This window comes from Vigna umbellata, chromosome 2 (genome assembly GCF_029865625.1).
Source record: "Vigna umbellata cultivar VRB3 chromosome 2, Vumbellata_1.0, whole genome shotgun sequence".
NCBI classification, from domain to species: Eukaryota; Viridiplantae; Streptophyta; class Magnoliopsida; order Fabales; family Fabaceae; genus Vigna; species Vigna umbellata.
In genome coordinates this window covers 17,876,103-17,891,699 of record NC_142166.1, presented here as the reverse complement: position 1 = coordinate 17,891,699, position 15,597 = coordinate 17,876,103, and the positions used below count along the sequence as shown (strand labels likewise).

Here is a 15,597-nt window from a genome sequence, read left to right as displayed (position 1 = left end):
GATTTAGAAAAAAGAAATCATTTTACAACCCAAACATATCTACCACTTGGAACATCATAATGCTTAATTTTACATTTATTTGAAGTATGACCCTTTTTCATACAATAAAAGCATGATACAAAGTTTGTGTTCCTATAAGTTGTTCCTTTTTCTACCCATGTTCTACGGGTTCTATTATTATGTTTATTTTTAATTTTAGGAACATACTTATTTTTAACAACCTTATTTTCGTTATTTTTACTACATTCTCCTAAGGTTGTGTGTTCTAGTAGTTTCTTAAAATTTTCACAAGAAGCACATTCATCACTACTAGTAAATTTACCCTTTTCAAAAAACAAAACTTTATTTTTCAAATCTTTATTTTCTTCAAAAATATTTTCAAAATTTAATTTTAAATTTTTATTTTCTCCAAGAATATTTTCAAAATTTAATTTTAAATTTTTGAAATCCTTTTTCAATTTCTTATGAGCTTTATCTAATTTTTCAGATTCTACTATTAAAGCAGCATAAGTTTCATGCAATTCATCTTCACTAATTTGACTATAATTATCAGAATCGGTAGATGTACTTACTTGGCTTCCAGCGTCGTCGTTCACCACTAAACAAATGTTTGCTTCTTCATCAGATTCGCTCAAATCGGAAATTGTTTCGTTGTCATCTTCCCATGCAATGTAGGTGATGGACAAATTTATGAACACCAAAATATGATGTCACAAACTTGTTTTTCAATCGGCAAGTATGACCGAATCATTCAAGTAATAAACTTAGTTAGACCAAGTATCGTTCTTCCCAAAGGACTCACGGCCTAGTTTAGTTATGTGGTTTCTTAATTAACTAAGACTTACAAACGAATTAATTTGGGTTTAAAATGCAAGACAGAAAATAAATATGTATGCATGAATTTTGATCAATGGCAAAAAGCAAAAGATAAACACTTTCAATGAAATTTATGTATGGATATGTTGTTGGAGGTCAATTTCATCTTATCCACTCTCATATATTTTAGGAATTCAACAATCAAATCATCATTGTTAATGCCACTCTCTAATGTACCTTTCCAGAAGGCTTCTCCCTAATCACGAGTTCATACAATTCCTAGCATTCCTAATGATCAGTTCATAAGTGCAGGAGCTTAACGACAACCAATATAATATTGGGAGAAATTCCCCGGATCTAGACTTCCCCGTACGTGCCCGTATCGACAAAACCAATAATCATGCATCGAATGAGTTAAACTATGCAAGCATTAAGCAAAGAGGAAAAACCCTAACTAATGATGAAAGAAAGCATAAGTCTTAATTAAAAGATGTAAAAACAGATTCCATATATGAGAGTTTCACAAGATTACATTGATTCCCCAACAAACATACAGAGTTTAGTTCACCATATTCATGGTGAACCTAGATGAATTACAATGAAAGAATGAAAGAATAAACCCTAAAAAGGTGAAGAGGAAGCCTCAGCATCCAAGATCCTCCTTCAAAGGGGTGAAAGAGAGAGTGTTTTCTTCGTTCCAGCCAGAGATACCTAACCCTAGGAAACCCTAAAGCTTATATATCATTCGTAAATTACAAAAAGTCAAGTCCAAGCCCATTAAAGTGCCGCTCAGCGGTACAATACCGCTCAGCGGTGAGTACGTTACTTGTTTTCTCCCCTCAGCGGCCATTTTGCCCCTCAGCGGACCTCACGTGACTTCCAGAGTGCCGCTCAGCGGTAAACTACCGCTCAGCGGTGAGTGCGTGACTTGTTTTCTCCCCTCAGCGGCCATTTTGCCCCTCAGCGGACCTCCCGCAAGCTCCTGAGTGCCGCTCAGCGGTAAACTGCCGCTGGGCGGTGACTTCGGCTTCTCCTTTTGCACTTTTTATTGTCTTTTCTGATTTCATCTCTCTCCTTCTTCACTTCTTTCACCAAATTCACCTTGAAACCTGCACAAAAACACTGAAATCAAGCATAAACCTGTCCAGCTCTCTTATTTCTAAAAACATGAGGAAAAACATGATTTGAAGCTAGTTTCTAAGTGTAAAGGTTGCTTTTAGTGTCAATTTTAATCATGAAAATAACAGTTTTTCAACTGTTATCAGTAGGCCTTCTTTTTCTTGAAGAATCTTTTCTCCTTTTTGTCTTCACTCTTCTTTTGATTTGGGCAGTCTGCTTTTAGGTGCCCCCTTTCTCCGCAACCATAACATTTATAGTGTGAGGAAGATCCTTGATTTTCTTTCTTTTCGAATTTTAATCTTCCTTTGTCTTTTGATTTCATGAACCTGTTGAGCCTTTTTATCATGAGTCTCAAATTTTCCTCTTCGTCTGAGTCTTCATCTTCCGATTTACCTTTGCTTCTTTCAACCTCCGACTTTAATGCCAAACTCTTCTTGTTGTTTTTGGCTTTTGCTTCTTCTTCATCAAGTCTTCCAAGATCTAGTTCATGTTCTCTCAACTTTCCAAAAAGTGCCGCCATAGTCATGGTGTTGAGGTTTTGTGACTCCGAGATTGCAGTCACCTTTGGTTGCCACGACCTGTCTAAAGACTTCAAGATTTTAATGTTAAGTTCATCAGTATCAAATGACATACCCAGTCCAATGAGATGATTGACAATGTTGGTGAAGCGTTTTTGAACGTCTGAAATTGTTTCTCCTTGCTTCATCCGGAACATTTCATACTCTTGGATTAAGGAGTTCTTCCTTGCCCTCTTTACATCATCTGTTCCTTCATGCGTCACTCTGAGTACGTCCCACATTTCTTGAGCAGTTTTGCAGACAGAGACTCTGTAGAACTCATCAACCGTCAACGTTGATGCAATGATATTCCGGGCTTTTACGTCATTCTGAAATCTTTTCTTTTCTTCAATGGTCCATTGACCACGGGGCTTTGGTTCCTGTGTATTGTTAGTAGGAACAGAAGAGCCAGACGCAATAACATGCCAAATTTCACAATCAATAGATTCAATAAATATTTGCATTCTTACCTTCCAGAAAGCATAGTTCTCACCTGTGAATAGTGGGGATCTATTGATTGATGCACCCTCTGCAAAGGTTTGATGTGATCTTGCCATTTGAATGACTATCAAAGCAAGCTCTGATGCCAATTGTTAGAATCGCTGCAACGGAATTATTAGCGTGGAACAAACCAAGAGGGGGGCGGGTGAATTGGTTATATACTTTTATTGTGCCTTTTACTATTTTTCTCTTAATTTTTCTTACTGAGCAGATAATTAAATATAGGGTTAAATATGTTTTTAGTCCCTAAACTATTGGCCGTTTCTGGTTTTCGTCCCTCTTTCAAAGTAAGGTACAATTTGGTCCTCATTTTTTTCGAAACGTTCGTTTTAATCCTTGGAATTTTGGTTTTAGTCCTCATTTTGTTGCTAAATGAGGACCAAATTTTTAAACGGTGTTAGTTTTCGAGGACTAAAACGAACGTTTTCGAAAAGAATGAGGACCAAATTGTACCTTACTTTGAAAGAGGGACGAAAACCAAAAACGGCCAATAGTTTAGGGACTAAAAACATATTTAACCCTTAAATATAAATGACAGAGTAAGGGAAAGAGAAAAATTGCACAGGTGATTTTATCTTGGTTCAGATCACTCGGATCCTACGTCCAGTCGCTTATCTCAAACAAGATAAACCTTTTTCACTAACACAAAACAGTTACAAATATTAATCACAAAGAAAAACAATTTGTAAGAGTTTAGAAATACCACCTCTCTTGAAACCGCAAGAGACGAACTTACACTTCCTTTGAATCTTCACAAAGGACACTAGTGGAAAAATGACTTTTTATAACGTACAAAAATGATCTTTTATATCGTAGTTACTGGGGACATAGTTCTGGGCGATATAATAAGTCTGCGCATTTTATAACGTAGCAAAAATTTACGTTATAGTATGTTCAACATATTATAACGTAGTTTTAGAAGTACGTTATAATATACACAGTTTATTATAACAAATCTTTCGTTTGTCCGTTGTAATAAGTGGAAGATATTATAACGTAGAAGATTTTGTACGTTATAATATGTTATATATTATTACGTACATATTATTGTACGTTATAATATGTGATCAATGTACCATATCATACATTGCTTAGTACGTTATAATAAATGTTTTTTTTAAAAAAATTGATTATTACATTTGACCATCCAATGAAATTATAATAATATTCCTGTATTATCATCTCATCCAATCCATTTATAATAAATATAGCTTTAAATAAACAAATTTATTGAAACTAACAAAATAGAATTCATTTCAAAAGTTAAATAGTCTAATATTTAATACATCATTTATACATGAAACTATATATTAAATCCAAATATTACATTAATGTACATATACTATTTAAGTGTAGCCAAGTTTCTACCAAGTAAGAATACTAACAATACTTCTACCAAGTAAGGCCACAAGCTAGTGAATCTTGCACGGTTGTCTCCAATAACTTTTCCTGTACTCATATCAAATTGAATGGGCAATTTCTGATCAGCATTACGACTAACAGTCAAGTCTTTTAGCCTAGTCGCTCGTCTACACTTGGGTTGGGTAGACGATTGACTTTGGTCCTCACTTTGTGGTCGTGTAGGTGTAGATGGATCAGCCATAAACCTGTTTTAACAAAAAATTGAAAATGAAATTTAATTGAATACACCAAAACAACAATTAAAGTGGTCAATTGAAGCAGAAAAAGTGGCACATTGAATACTCCATTGACGCAAACTATTACCAATATTATAAAAATGATATAATTCATGCACCAAAAGTGTAAAGTTTTGAGGCCTCGAGGCCTCTGAGGTAAGTAATAGTCAGATTCTGAAACATGTTGTGTTTGTAGTAAGCAACTTTATTAAGAACAATTTCTTGATAAGATACGTAATATATAAAAATAATGATAATGTATAACTTTCCAAATAATAATATAAAACATATATTAATTTAATTAATTTTTAAAATTTGACTCACTCTGTTTCCTATAAAATTGAAGAAAAATATGACAGATAGTCAGAAATATCTGTTCCTGCTGGAGCTATTGGGATGAGTAGATTAATGAGTATTCCAAACCATGACACTTACAAATATCTTAATTAATGGTTATGTTTTGATAGGTTCTGTAATGCATGAGCAAAAATGTGTAATGCATTAAAGTGGTGAAATTCATAAGAAATTGACCAACTAAATCCAATTCCTTAAAATCACTAAGTTACAACAAAAGAAAATTTCTTAAGAAAAATTTATGTCCTCAAAACGTTGAGACCATAAATCATCAATGTCTTTTTTCAAAGAATTCAATAACAGGATTCAAACATGAAGTCAAAGCAACTTTATATATAAGATTAAATACAGATTCAATAAGAAAGCATATAAAACTTGCATATATATTTTCGGGACACGAAATGGGTTGAAAGGGGAATAAAAGAAAGTGACAAGTTTTAGTCTACCTATGCTCCAAGTGTTTCAAACTACAATGACTTGCTTTAATAGAACCCATATGATATATACATATATGAATTATCAATGAAGTTTGGTGTTTGTTATAAATAAAAGTGCTTCCATAGAATTTAATGTTAAGAAACACGATGGCATCTAATGAATTCTTTGACGCAACACCTCGTGAATGGATCTTACAAAAAAAGCAGAAATTAATATCAGCTTTGAGGACAGAAAGAAAGTCCCAGAAGGGTTTGTTTGGCATATATTATCTGCAGAATCTTGTGGACGCGCTTTTATTTCCCTTATTTCCTTATCCTCACATCTATAATCAACACGAGTATACATATATATGATGATATTCTTCACTTTCTACACACGGAATAATATACATTCTATCACCAAGGATTTGTAAATAACATTAATTCTTTTTGGTGCCACTTGCTCAGTATAAGCTCTTCTAAACACCCAATATTCAAATGAGAAGAAACTAAGGGAGCTAAACAAGTGTATCTGTATAACAGTGCCCTGTCTATGGTAAAGGACAAAAGTTGGTACCACTTGAGTTGTGTTTAAGCATTTAGCAGTGATGAACAGAAATTAAGCTAAAGTGAGATATACTTCTAATCTAATTAGTCAATGAGAAAGCTACTTTCTACCCCAACTATGTTCTACTTTTCCTAGATTGAGTCCCTCTACTAATTTACTATTATGGAAGAAAGGCATACCAGTTTTGGTAGGTTCCAATCAATCCACGTTCATATATGACACCGAGGGTGTTGAACTCGGCCTCAATAGGGACAGTGTTCATGACCCACAGAGGATCATCAATCAGGGCAGCTGCAAAGCCTCCCAAGAATCTAAGGGAGCTAAACACCATCCACTCTGTCAGAGCTTAAACTGCCGAAAATACTGGTATTCCTTTAGCAGTCATTGTCAATTTCGAGATTTTCCTATCCCTGTGGTTGTAATATTAAACTTAAATACTTTCAATAGTACATATAACTTCACAAAAATTCCAACCAATAAGAGTAAATTTCAATGTGCATATTAGAAAAGCTACCCTTCAAAGTAGACTATAAGCTTAAGCGATTAAAGTAACTCGTGGTCAATAAATTTTTGAGAGTGGCAAGTGACAAGCTATATAGATAGCACAACTTGCACAATCTAAAGTTAAATCTCAAATGGTTAACAGAGAGAAAAAAATCAGCACATCCTGTTTCCTTACTAATTCATGAATACAATAAACATAGAGAGAGAAATAGAAAATAGAAATATCTAAGAAAGGGAACAAGCAAACCTTTTCCGAAAATGGCTTTGGAATGGGCAGTGTTCATAGGAATCCCCTACGACTCAGCAATTGCATCAATCATCTCAAAGCCTACCTAGACAAACACTGAGGGAACCGATTTCAATGAAAAATGTAGGAAAAGTCAAAACAATTGGTAAAAAGGTGAGAAGATGAAGATTCGAAGAAACCCTAGCAGTTGAGGGTGAAAGATGTAGGTGAAAAGGCTGAGAGGTAAAGGAGAGTGCTTACTGCTTGAACTGTGGTTCAACGAGATGATGGAGAGGCAGCAAGAGCCTTCGATGATGGAGAGGCAGCAAGAGCCTTCGATGATGGAGAGGCAGCAAGAGCCTTCGATGATGGAGAGGCAACGAGAGCCTTTCGATAATGGAGACGAGAGAAACGCTCTCGTAAGGCAGCTAATGAACGACTGATGGAGAGTGAATGGTTGAGTGAATGGTTGAGTGAACAGCGGATGATGTAGAGTGAAGAAGAGAGGAAGAATGGTAGTGGTGTATTACGGGGAACGAAAGCGAGGAAGAGAGGGAAGAGAAATTAGGGGGAAAAAGTTAAAATCAGATTGGGATATTACAACTGGTTTCTAAAAATAAGTTATAATACATTAAAAAAGATTTAAGGTGTCCATAACTCTGTAATAATAAGATTTAAACTTATTTACAAATTTGCCACCGCATTTTATATTATGACTGGTTTTCATAACTACGTTATAATATGTTTTAAATTTATTTACAAGTTTGCCACCGCGTTTCATATTATAACTGATTTACAAAATTACGTTATAATATGTTTAACTTTTATTACAAGTTTGCCACCGATCAACCTATTATGATGGATTATTTTTACCAGTTATAATAAGTTAGTCATAATATACTATTTTTCCACTAGTGGGATGACCACCTCCTTCGAATGCTTCACGAAGGATGATTCTCTTCCAGGCACTTCCTCAGATACACCAAGGATGAACAAGCTATTCCTCTGTCACCGCAGTAGCACTTCAGGACTTTGCAGACAAGAGTTTCCTTAGCTTCAACAATCTCACAGAGTTCTCAAAGAGTTCAGAGATCTTTAGCACAAGGGAAGAGTTATTTTTGAGATAAAGAGTGAGCCATTTTATAGACTCAGCCTAATACCCTTCCATTCTTCGAAAACGGGCCATCTAACGCATTTAATCGATTAATATTAATCGATTAATAATGAGTACAACGGCTAGGTTTTCAAATCTGAAACCCCCAACGGCTAGTGTTAATTGATTATTCTCAGGAATAATCGATTAACTAATCGATTATTATTAGCTTTAATCGATTATTACACGGGCAATTGGGTTTTTAGTGCCAGCCTCGTTTTAATCGATTAAAACTGGGTTTAATCGATTAAAACAGCTTGTGGATGATTCTCAACAGTAAATAAATCAAATATAAATTACAAGAATCAACCCTAATACATATTTGAGCACTATTACATCAACTTTGATTATTATATAAAAGCTTTATAAAATACAGAGATCTTCAATTTGTCTTTATGGATCTTGACTTCTGCAAATCTGTTCATCATCAAAACTTCATCTTTGATTTTTGCTAACATTATCAATACACACAATGTCCTCTCTACCTCATCAAAATTTGCTCCCTCCTCCATACTCAGTGCAAACTGACACTGTTCACTAGCCCACTCAGCATGAAGAAACATGTTAATAGTATCAGGATCATACCGAATAATCTTTCCTCTCACATAGCTCATGTAACTCTTTGTATGAGTGTTGTCAAATGGCCTTGCATTGTTATGTTTGCTGGTGTAGGGTAACCAGCTACATTCTCCTATCCTCTTCTTTCTAATTCCTCTCCAAATTGTGGGGCCAAGGATGGTATCCACCCCACTTTTCGCTCCATCGAAATCCTTCAATCCTAAACTATTTGGAAGTGTCTCTCATGCTTATGAGAAAGGAATTTGTTTGAGTAGAAACGTTCTGGCTCCTTTCTCTTATTTCCCATGGTTTTAACTCTTTTCCTTGAGGAGGAGGCCATCCCTTCATCAAAAACAATTCACAAAACCACAAGAAGCATTATCAAGCATTAATATAAGAACCATCAAGAACAATCCAAACCCATTCTTCTTATCACCACTGAGGGCAGAACGGGATCCCTCAGTGTCACCTGCAACAAGAAACATCCAACCAAACAGCAACAAATGGCCAGCAACCAGAAAAACAACTTCTGCAGAAATCGCACTGAGCGCCCCTTAGAGGGCTCTCAGCACCAGACAATTCATCCAAGAAAAATGGCCTTAGCTGGCCTTAAACGCTACTCACATGCATTTTTCACTATTCCAAACATCAATCAAATATTTTAATCGGTCCAAACAGTGATTATTTCACCAAATCATTCATAGATATCAAAATTCCTTAAGAATCATGCTTGGACCACAACATTCATTCAAAATCATACTTTCAAATGCCCTAAGTGTGGCGCTTGAGTGCCAGCGACACGGGCTTGGGCTCTATTTCTGTTCTATCTTCACTCTATTTAAAGGACCCAAGTGTCCTATGTTTTGTATCTCTGGTTGGAGCAGCACAACAACACACTCTTCCACTCTCTGAAGGAGGATTTGGATGCGGGAGCTTCCATCCTCTACTTTTAGGGTTTTGCTATCTCATGCTTTTCCATTATTCATCTAGTTTCATCATGTCTATGGTGAACTAAACTCTATTTGTTGTTGGGGGATGATGTAACCTTGTGAACTCTCATGTATTTGAATTGATTCTTAATAACACATGCTTTTTCATTAATTGTTAGAGTAATTCATCTGTGCTTATTGTTAACACTTCGGCAAGTGTATCGAATCGTATCAAGTAATAATAAAATGGTAAAACCAAGTACCATTTCCCAAAGGACTCACGGCTTAGACAGTTATGTGATTTCTTGATTAAATTTGACTTGTGAACAAAATCATTTTGTTTGAATTGCGGAAAATAAACATGAATGCAAGTTTTGATCAATTGGATTGAAAGAAGCAAATGAGATTGATGTAAGATATGGAATGATGATGTTGTTGGGGTTTCCGACTTATCCTATCCACTCTCATGTATTCATGAATTCATCTTTCTTCATTAATGTTAATGCCACTTTCTAATTTACCTTAAACTCGATGTCTCGGTGAAGAAAGTCTACTCCTAATCACTAGTTTACAATGTCTTGTCTCCCTAACAATTATTCATGCATTACATTCGCAGAGAAGCTTAAAGGCAACTGATCCTCCTATTCCTATGTCTAGGTAATATTGCTTCCGGGAGAATTTCCCCAGTTCTAGATTTACCTATACAATAGTGCAGAATTGGCCTTTAACGTCACCCAGTAGACGTCCGTCCACAAAAACCCCAACGTAAATAATTGACTGGTGGCATAATTGTAAATAGGTGGGACTATAGACGTCCGTGCTTGCAGGGCCCCGACGTTTATAATATTATAGACGTCCGACCCCCTCTGACAAACGTTTAAAAGGCTGAAGCATTAAACTCTTCAACTACCCCGTCAACCTCTTAGACGTCCGTCTTGGAGGGGCCTCGACATATATAATATTATAGACGTCGGGGCCCCTCTAACGGACGTCTCAAAGGCTGAACACATTAACTCTTCAACTACCCTGTCAGCAACTTAGACGTTCGTCCTGGAGGGGGCCAGATGTCTATAATATTATAGACGTCCGGCCTCCTCTAACGGACGTCTAAAAGGCTGATTGGGAAGTTGAAGAGTTCATTGCTTCAGCCTTTTAAACGTTCGTTAGACGGGCCTCGACGTCTATAATATTATAGACGTCCGGGCCCCTCCAAGACGGACGTCTAAATGGCTGAACGCAATTAACTCTTCAACTACCCTGTAAGCCTCTTAGACGTCCGTCCTGGAGGGGGTCGGACGTCTATAATATTATAGATGTCCGGCCCCCTCTACCGGACGTCTAAAAGGCTTCGGCCCCCTCTAACGGACGTCTAAAAGGCTGACGAGGAAGTTGAAGAGTTCATTGCTTCAGCCTTTTAAACGTCCGTTAGAGGGGCCCCGACGTCTATAATATTATAGACGTCCGGGCCCCTCCAGGACGGACGTCTAAAAGGCTGAACGCAATTAACTCTTCAACTACCATGTCAGCCTCTTAGACGTCCGTCTTGGAGGGGGTCGGACGTCTATAATATTATAGACGTCCGACCCCCTCTAACAGACGTTTAAAATCCCCCGCGAATATCAATATTTAAAACCAGAAGACGTCATATTAGTGACTGCCCCGACGTCTATAGTATTATAGACGTTGGGGCCTCCCAGTAACGGACGTCTAAGGGCATTTATACCAAAACGCGAACCCGCAAGGAGTTACGCTCACTATTCATCGTCTTCCCCTCATTTTCCCTCTGCGCCTTGCATTTCTAGGTTGGTTTTTATCTGTTTTGGACCATTTAATCTTACTTTTATTCCGATTAAATTGTTCAGTGATGAAATATCTTTCATTTGGACCGATTAAAAATCGTTTTCGGTGCGTTTTGGTGCAGTTTGTTGCGTGTTCTTGGGCGGCATTTTTTGGCCTACATTTTAGGTCGTGCACTCCTCCATTTCCCTCCATTTTTATTTTGAATCTGCTCTTCAGGTTAGTTTCTTCGTTAATAATTTTTTATAGGGTTTTGTGTATTAATGTTTTTGACTTTAAGGTCTGCATGTGTTATTGGCTTTTGAATATGCATGTATTAGTTGTGTTATTATAATTTTCATGTTAAATTATAAGTATCAAATCGTTGAGTGACCCTTAGTTCTCTTTTGAAATTTAACACAAACGATTAATCTTTTAATCGTTTGTGTTAAATTTTTAATTGTCCGATTGGACAGTTTGAGAAAATTAATTTTCATAATTTGCAATAACATGTAAGTTGGAGTCTATGGATAAGATTGATAAACTTTCGGTTCAGTATTTGTGTTGTTCTCCGGATGCATATTTGATTGTGGTCATCGTTGACTACTCTCATTTCGTGTATTTCGGAGACCAATGCGAAATGCTGCCGAAATTTTATCAAATTTATGATGTAGACTTCAATGCACGTGTCTTAGCAAATTATGAAAATTAAGGGTAGGGCCTAACCTTATGAGAGTTAAAAACTTAAACTGATGATTTCACGAACATAGAATGGATCGAAGCTGGATGAATGAACGTTGCATCAGTGAAGAATATGATAAGGGTGTTTCGGAGTTCTTGCAATACGTTGAACAAAATGCTAAGTCTGTGAACGGGACATATTTTTGTCCTTGTGTGCGTTGTCTTAATCAAATACAGCAAGACTTAGGCAATGTGCGTGACCATCTATTCATGTTCGGCATCATGAGGACTTATATCGTTTGGACTTGGCATGGAGAAGTATTGGACCAGCCTACCACATCACGAGGAACATATTATGTGGAAGAATGGATGAGTGATCATTTAGAGGACATGATACGTGATGTCGGTGAAGATAATTTTGGAAGAGCTAATTTGTATGATTCTCTTATAAATGATTCAGAGCAAATGTTGTTCCCTAGATGCTTGAACTTTACACGTCTATCTGCAACTTTAAAGTCGTTTAGTTTAAAAGCAAGGAATGGATGGACCGATAAAAGTTTCACCGAGTTGTTGGAGTTATTGAAGGAGATGCTTCCAGAAAATAATACTCTGCCTATTCGTAATTACGAGGCAAACAAAATTTTATGTCCAATGGGTCTTGAATATCAAAAGATACATGCTTGTCCTAATGATTGTGTTTTGTACACAAAGGAGTTTGCTTCGCTAAAGTATTGTCCAACATGTGGTTTATCCCGTTTTAAAAAGAAATATGACAGAAACACTGCCGATGAAGGTAATGATGGTGCACCTGCTAAGGTGATGTAGTATTTTCCTATAATACCTAGGTTCAAACGTATGTTTTTTGTTAAAGAAGATGCAAAGAACCTTAAATGGAACTTTGACGAAAGAAAGTGCGATAATCTTCTTCGACACCCTGCTGATTCACCCCAATGGAAAAAGATTGATGAAAACTTTCCAGAGTTTGGTGCAGATCCAAGAAACTTAAGACTTGCACTTGCAACTGATGGTATGAATCCGTATGGAAACTTAAGTAGCAAACACAGTTCATGGCTAGTTATGTTGATGATTTACAATCTTTCTCCTATGTTGTGCATGAAGAGAAAATATGTGATGTTGTCCATGATGATATCGAGTCCTAGACAACCTGGAAGTGACATTGATGTTTACTTAAAACCTTTAATTGATGATTTGAAATTGTTGTGGGAAGAAGGGGTGGACGTGTTTGATTCACATGTTCAGGAACAGTTCCGTTTGCGTGCAATGTTGTTTTGCACTATAAATGATTTCCCAGCGTATGGAAACTTGAGCGGTTATAGTGTTAAAGGTCATTTTGCATGTCCCATGTGTGAAGAAAACACTAGTTACCTTCAATTGAAGCATGGACAGAAGACGGTATATACAAGATATCAAAAATTCCTTCCTCGTAATCACCCTTATCGTAGATTGAAAAAAGCATTTAATGGAAGTGCTGAGGATGAGGTTGTGTGCAGACCCCGGAATGGTGAAGAGGTGTACAACGAAGTCAAAAACATTGACATTGTGTTTGGAAAACATCATAAAAGTACCCTTGCAAAAAACATTTGGAAGAAACGATCAATATTTTTTACGCTTCCATATTGGTGTCACCTTGATGTTAGACATTGTATTGATGTGATGCACGTTGAAAAAAATGTTTGTGACAGTGTCATCGGAACTTTATTAAACGTCAAAGGGAAGAGCAAAGACGGAATAAAAGCACAAGAAGATTTGGCTGACATGGGAATCCGATCCGAGTTACATCCACAGATAATAGGAAGATGCACCTATGTGCCCCCAGCCTGTCACACACTTTCTAAAAAAGAAAAACAGAGTTTTTGTAACTGTTTAAGAAGTGTGAAGGTTCCACAAGGTTATTCTTCAAATATTAGTAACCTTGTTTCTATGCAAGAGTTAAAGTTAGTTGGTTTAAAGTCCCACGATTGTCATGTATTGATGCAACAATTGTTACTTGTTATTCGAGGCATATTACCTCATTTAGTTAGGGGTATTCTGACACGCCTGAGTTTTTTCTTTAATGCCATTTGCAAGAAAGTTGTTGACCCTCGAGGTTTAGATGAATTGGAAAATGAAGGAATAAGACTACTGTGTCAATTGGAGATGTATTTTCCACCTACTTTTTTTGATATCATGGTACATTTGATTGTTCATCTAGTCAGAGAAATTCGAATATGTGGGCCGGTCTTCTTAAGGTGGATGTACCCAGTTGAAAGATACATGAAGATCTTAAAGGGATATGTAAAGAATCAGTATAGACCAGAAGCTTCAATCATAGAGCGATACGTTGCAGAGGAAGCCATTGAATTTTGTTCAAGTTATATGCCATCTTGTGAACCAGTGGGTCTTCCAAAGAGCAGACATGAAGGAAAATGTGAAGGTAAGGGTGTTCGAGGTCTGAGAATTCAAAGTGTTAGCAGAAAAGAAGTTGACCAAGCTCATTTGTACATCTTAAACAACACTATTGATTTGATTCCTTACATTTCTGACCACGTTAATGAAATAAAGGCAGCAAACCCAAGAATGAGTGAAAAATGGCATCTTAGTGAACATGTCAAAACTTTCTTACAATGGTTTAAGAAAAACATTTATGCGACTCCAGATGTTTCTGAAAGTTTATTGAGGTTATCTCGTGGACCGAACGCAGATGTCATTACATATGGTGGGTATTATATCAACAATATTTCTTTTCAGACAAAGGTAGAAGATGACAAAAGTAGAGTTCAAAATAGTGGCGTCACACTGCAAGCTGAGGCTGTCCACTTTGCTAGTTCTAAAGACAAAAATCCAATCACAGCATCCATGAGTTATTTTGGAATAATACAAGAAATATGGGAAGTTGATTACATCACTTTTAGAGTCCCGGTTTTCAAGTGTAAATGGGTTGATATAAATTCTGGTGTCATGACATATGACTTTGGTTTCACATTGGTAGACTTGAACAAGATGAATTACACCGATGAACCATTTATCATGACTAGTCAAGCAAGACAAATATTTTACGTAAATGATCTAGCGAATAAAAAATTGTCAGTGGTTTTAGAAGGAAAAAACATGCATGGACATGATGATGATGATTCTCTTGATATACTTGAGACAACATCTGTTGCATCTAGACCCATTGAAGACCCAGTTGATGACGTTGTCGATGTCATCCAGGCAATTCGTAGTGATCACAATGAAGGGATTTGGGAGAAAACAATATCTTAATAGGTTGTGATAGTTAATTATTGACTTTATATTTATGTTCATCAAAATTGAATTATTACTAACCTTGTATAATTTTTCAGGTATGTCGGCCTCAGACTCAGAATCGGGACAGACCAGACATGGTCGAGGCGTCACACGATTGGCAGATGTGACAGCCGGACGCATTGATGGGTAGAGGAGACATGTTGATATTGACCCCAGATCAGGTCAGGCATCAGGGCCAAATGCTGATAGCTTTAGGAGTTATCTGGGTAAGTTAGCAAAAAGCCATGTCTCTATCCTTCATGCAACTTGGGATGACGTCCCAGAGGTCGACAAGAACCTCTTATGGCAAGATCAAATTCCATGTCAGCAGTATACCTTCACAAAGGAGGACTGGATACAATTTCGTGCATCCAGAGAGACTGAGGAATGGAAGGTCTGTTTCTTAACAACTTAAAACCTTTCATTGACTTCTTATGATTTTACACTTATTTATGTACATGGTTTCACAGGGTAAAAGGTTAGCCGCCCAAGAAAGACAATGGCTAAACGATGC

General features: G+C 36.7%; 1 protein-coding gene and 1 long non-coding RNA gene across 3 annotated transcripts; one reads left to right on the top strand and one right to left on the bottom strand.

Moving 5' to 3' along the window:
- Positions 1-4,201: 4,201 nt before the first annotated feature.
- LOC148203538 (uncharacterized) lies at positions 4,202-7,295 on the bottom strand. 2 transcript variants are annotated; one of them, XR_015784220.1, is made up of 4 exons: positions 6,960-7,295; positions 6,720-6,815; positions 6,148-6,378; positions 4,202-4,600 (listed from the first exon to the last, which is right to left on the bottom strand). It is a non-coding gene; the product is annotated as an uncharacterized LOC148203538 (long non-coding RNA). The 2 variants fall into 2 exon arrangements; XR_015784221.1 differs by lacking the exon at positions 6,148-6,378.
- A 4,590-nt stretch (positions 7,296-11,885) lies between these two features.
- LOC148203537 (uncharacterized) lies at positions 11,886-15,059 on the top strand. Its single transcript, XM_088108002.1, has one exon. It carries the CDS (start codon positions 12,651-12,653, stop codon positions 15,057-15,059), a length of 2,409 nt encoding a protein of 802 aa, XP_087964128.1. The 5' UTR covers positions 11,886-12,650.
- The last annotated feature ends 538 nt before the right edge of the window (positions 15,060-15,597 follow it).

What these genes read in the sequence shown, in the direction of transcription:
- LOC148203537 (XM_088108002.1), top strand. Translation starts at nt 12,651, where the DNA reads ATGTTTTTTGTTAAAGAAGATGCAAAGAACCTTAAATGGAACTTTGAC.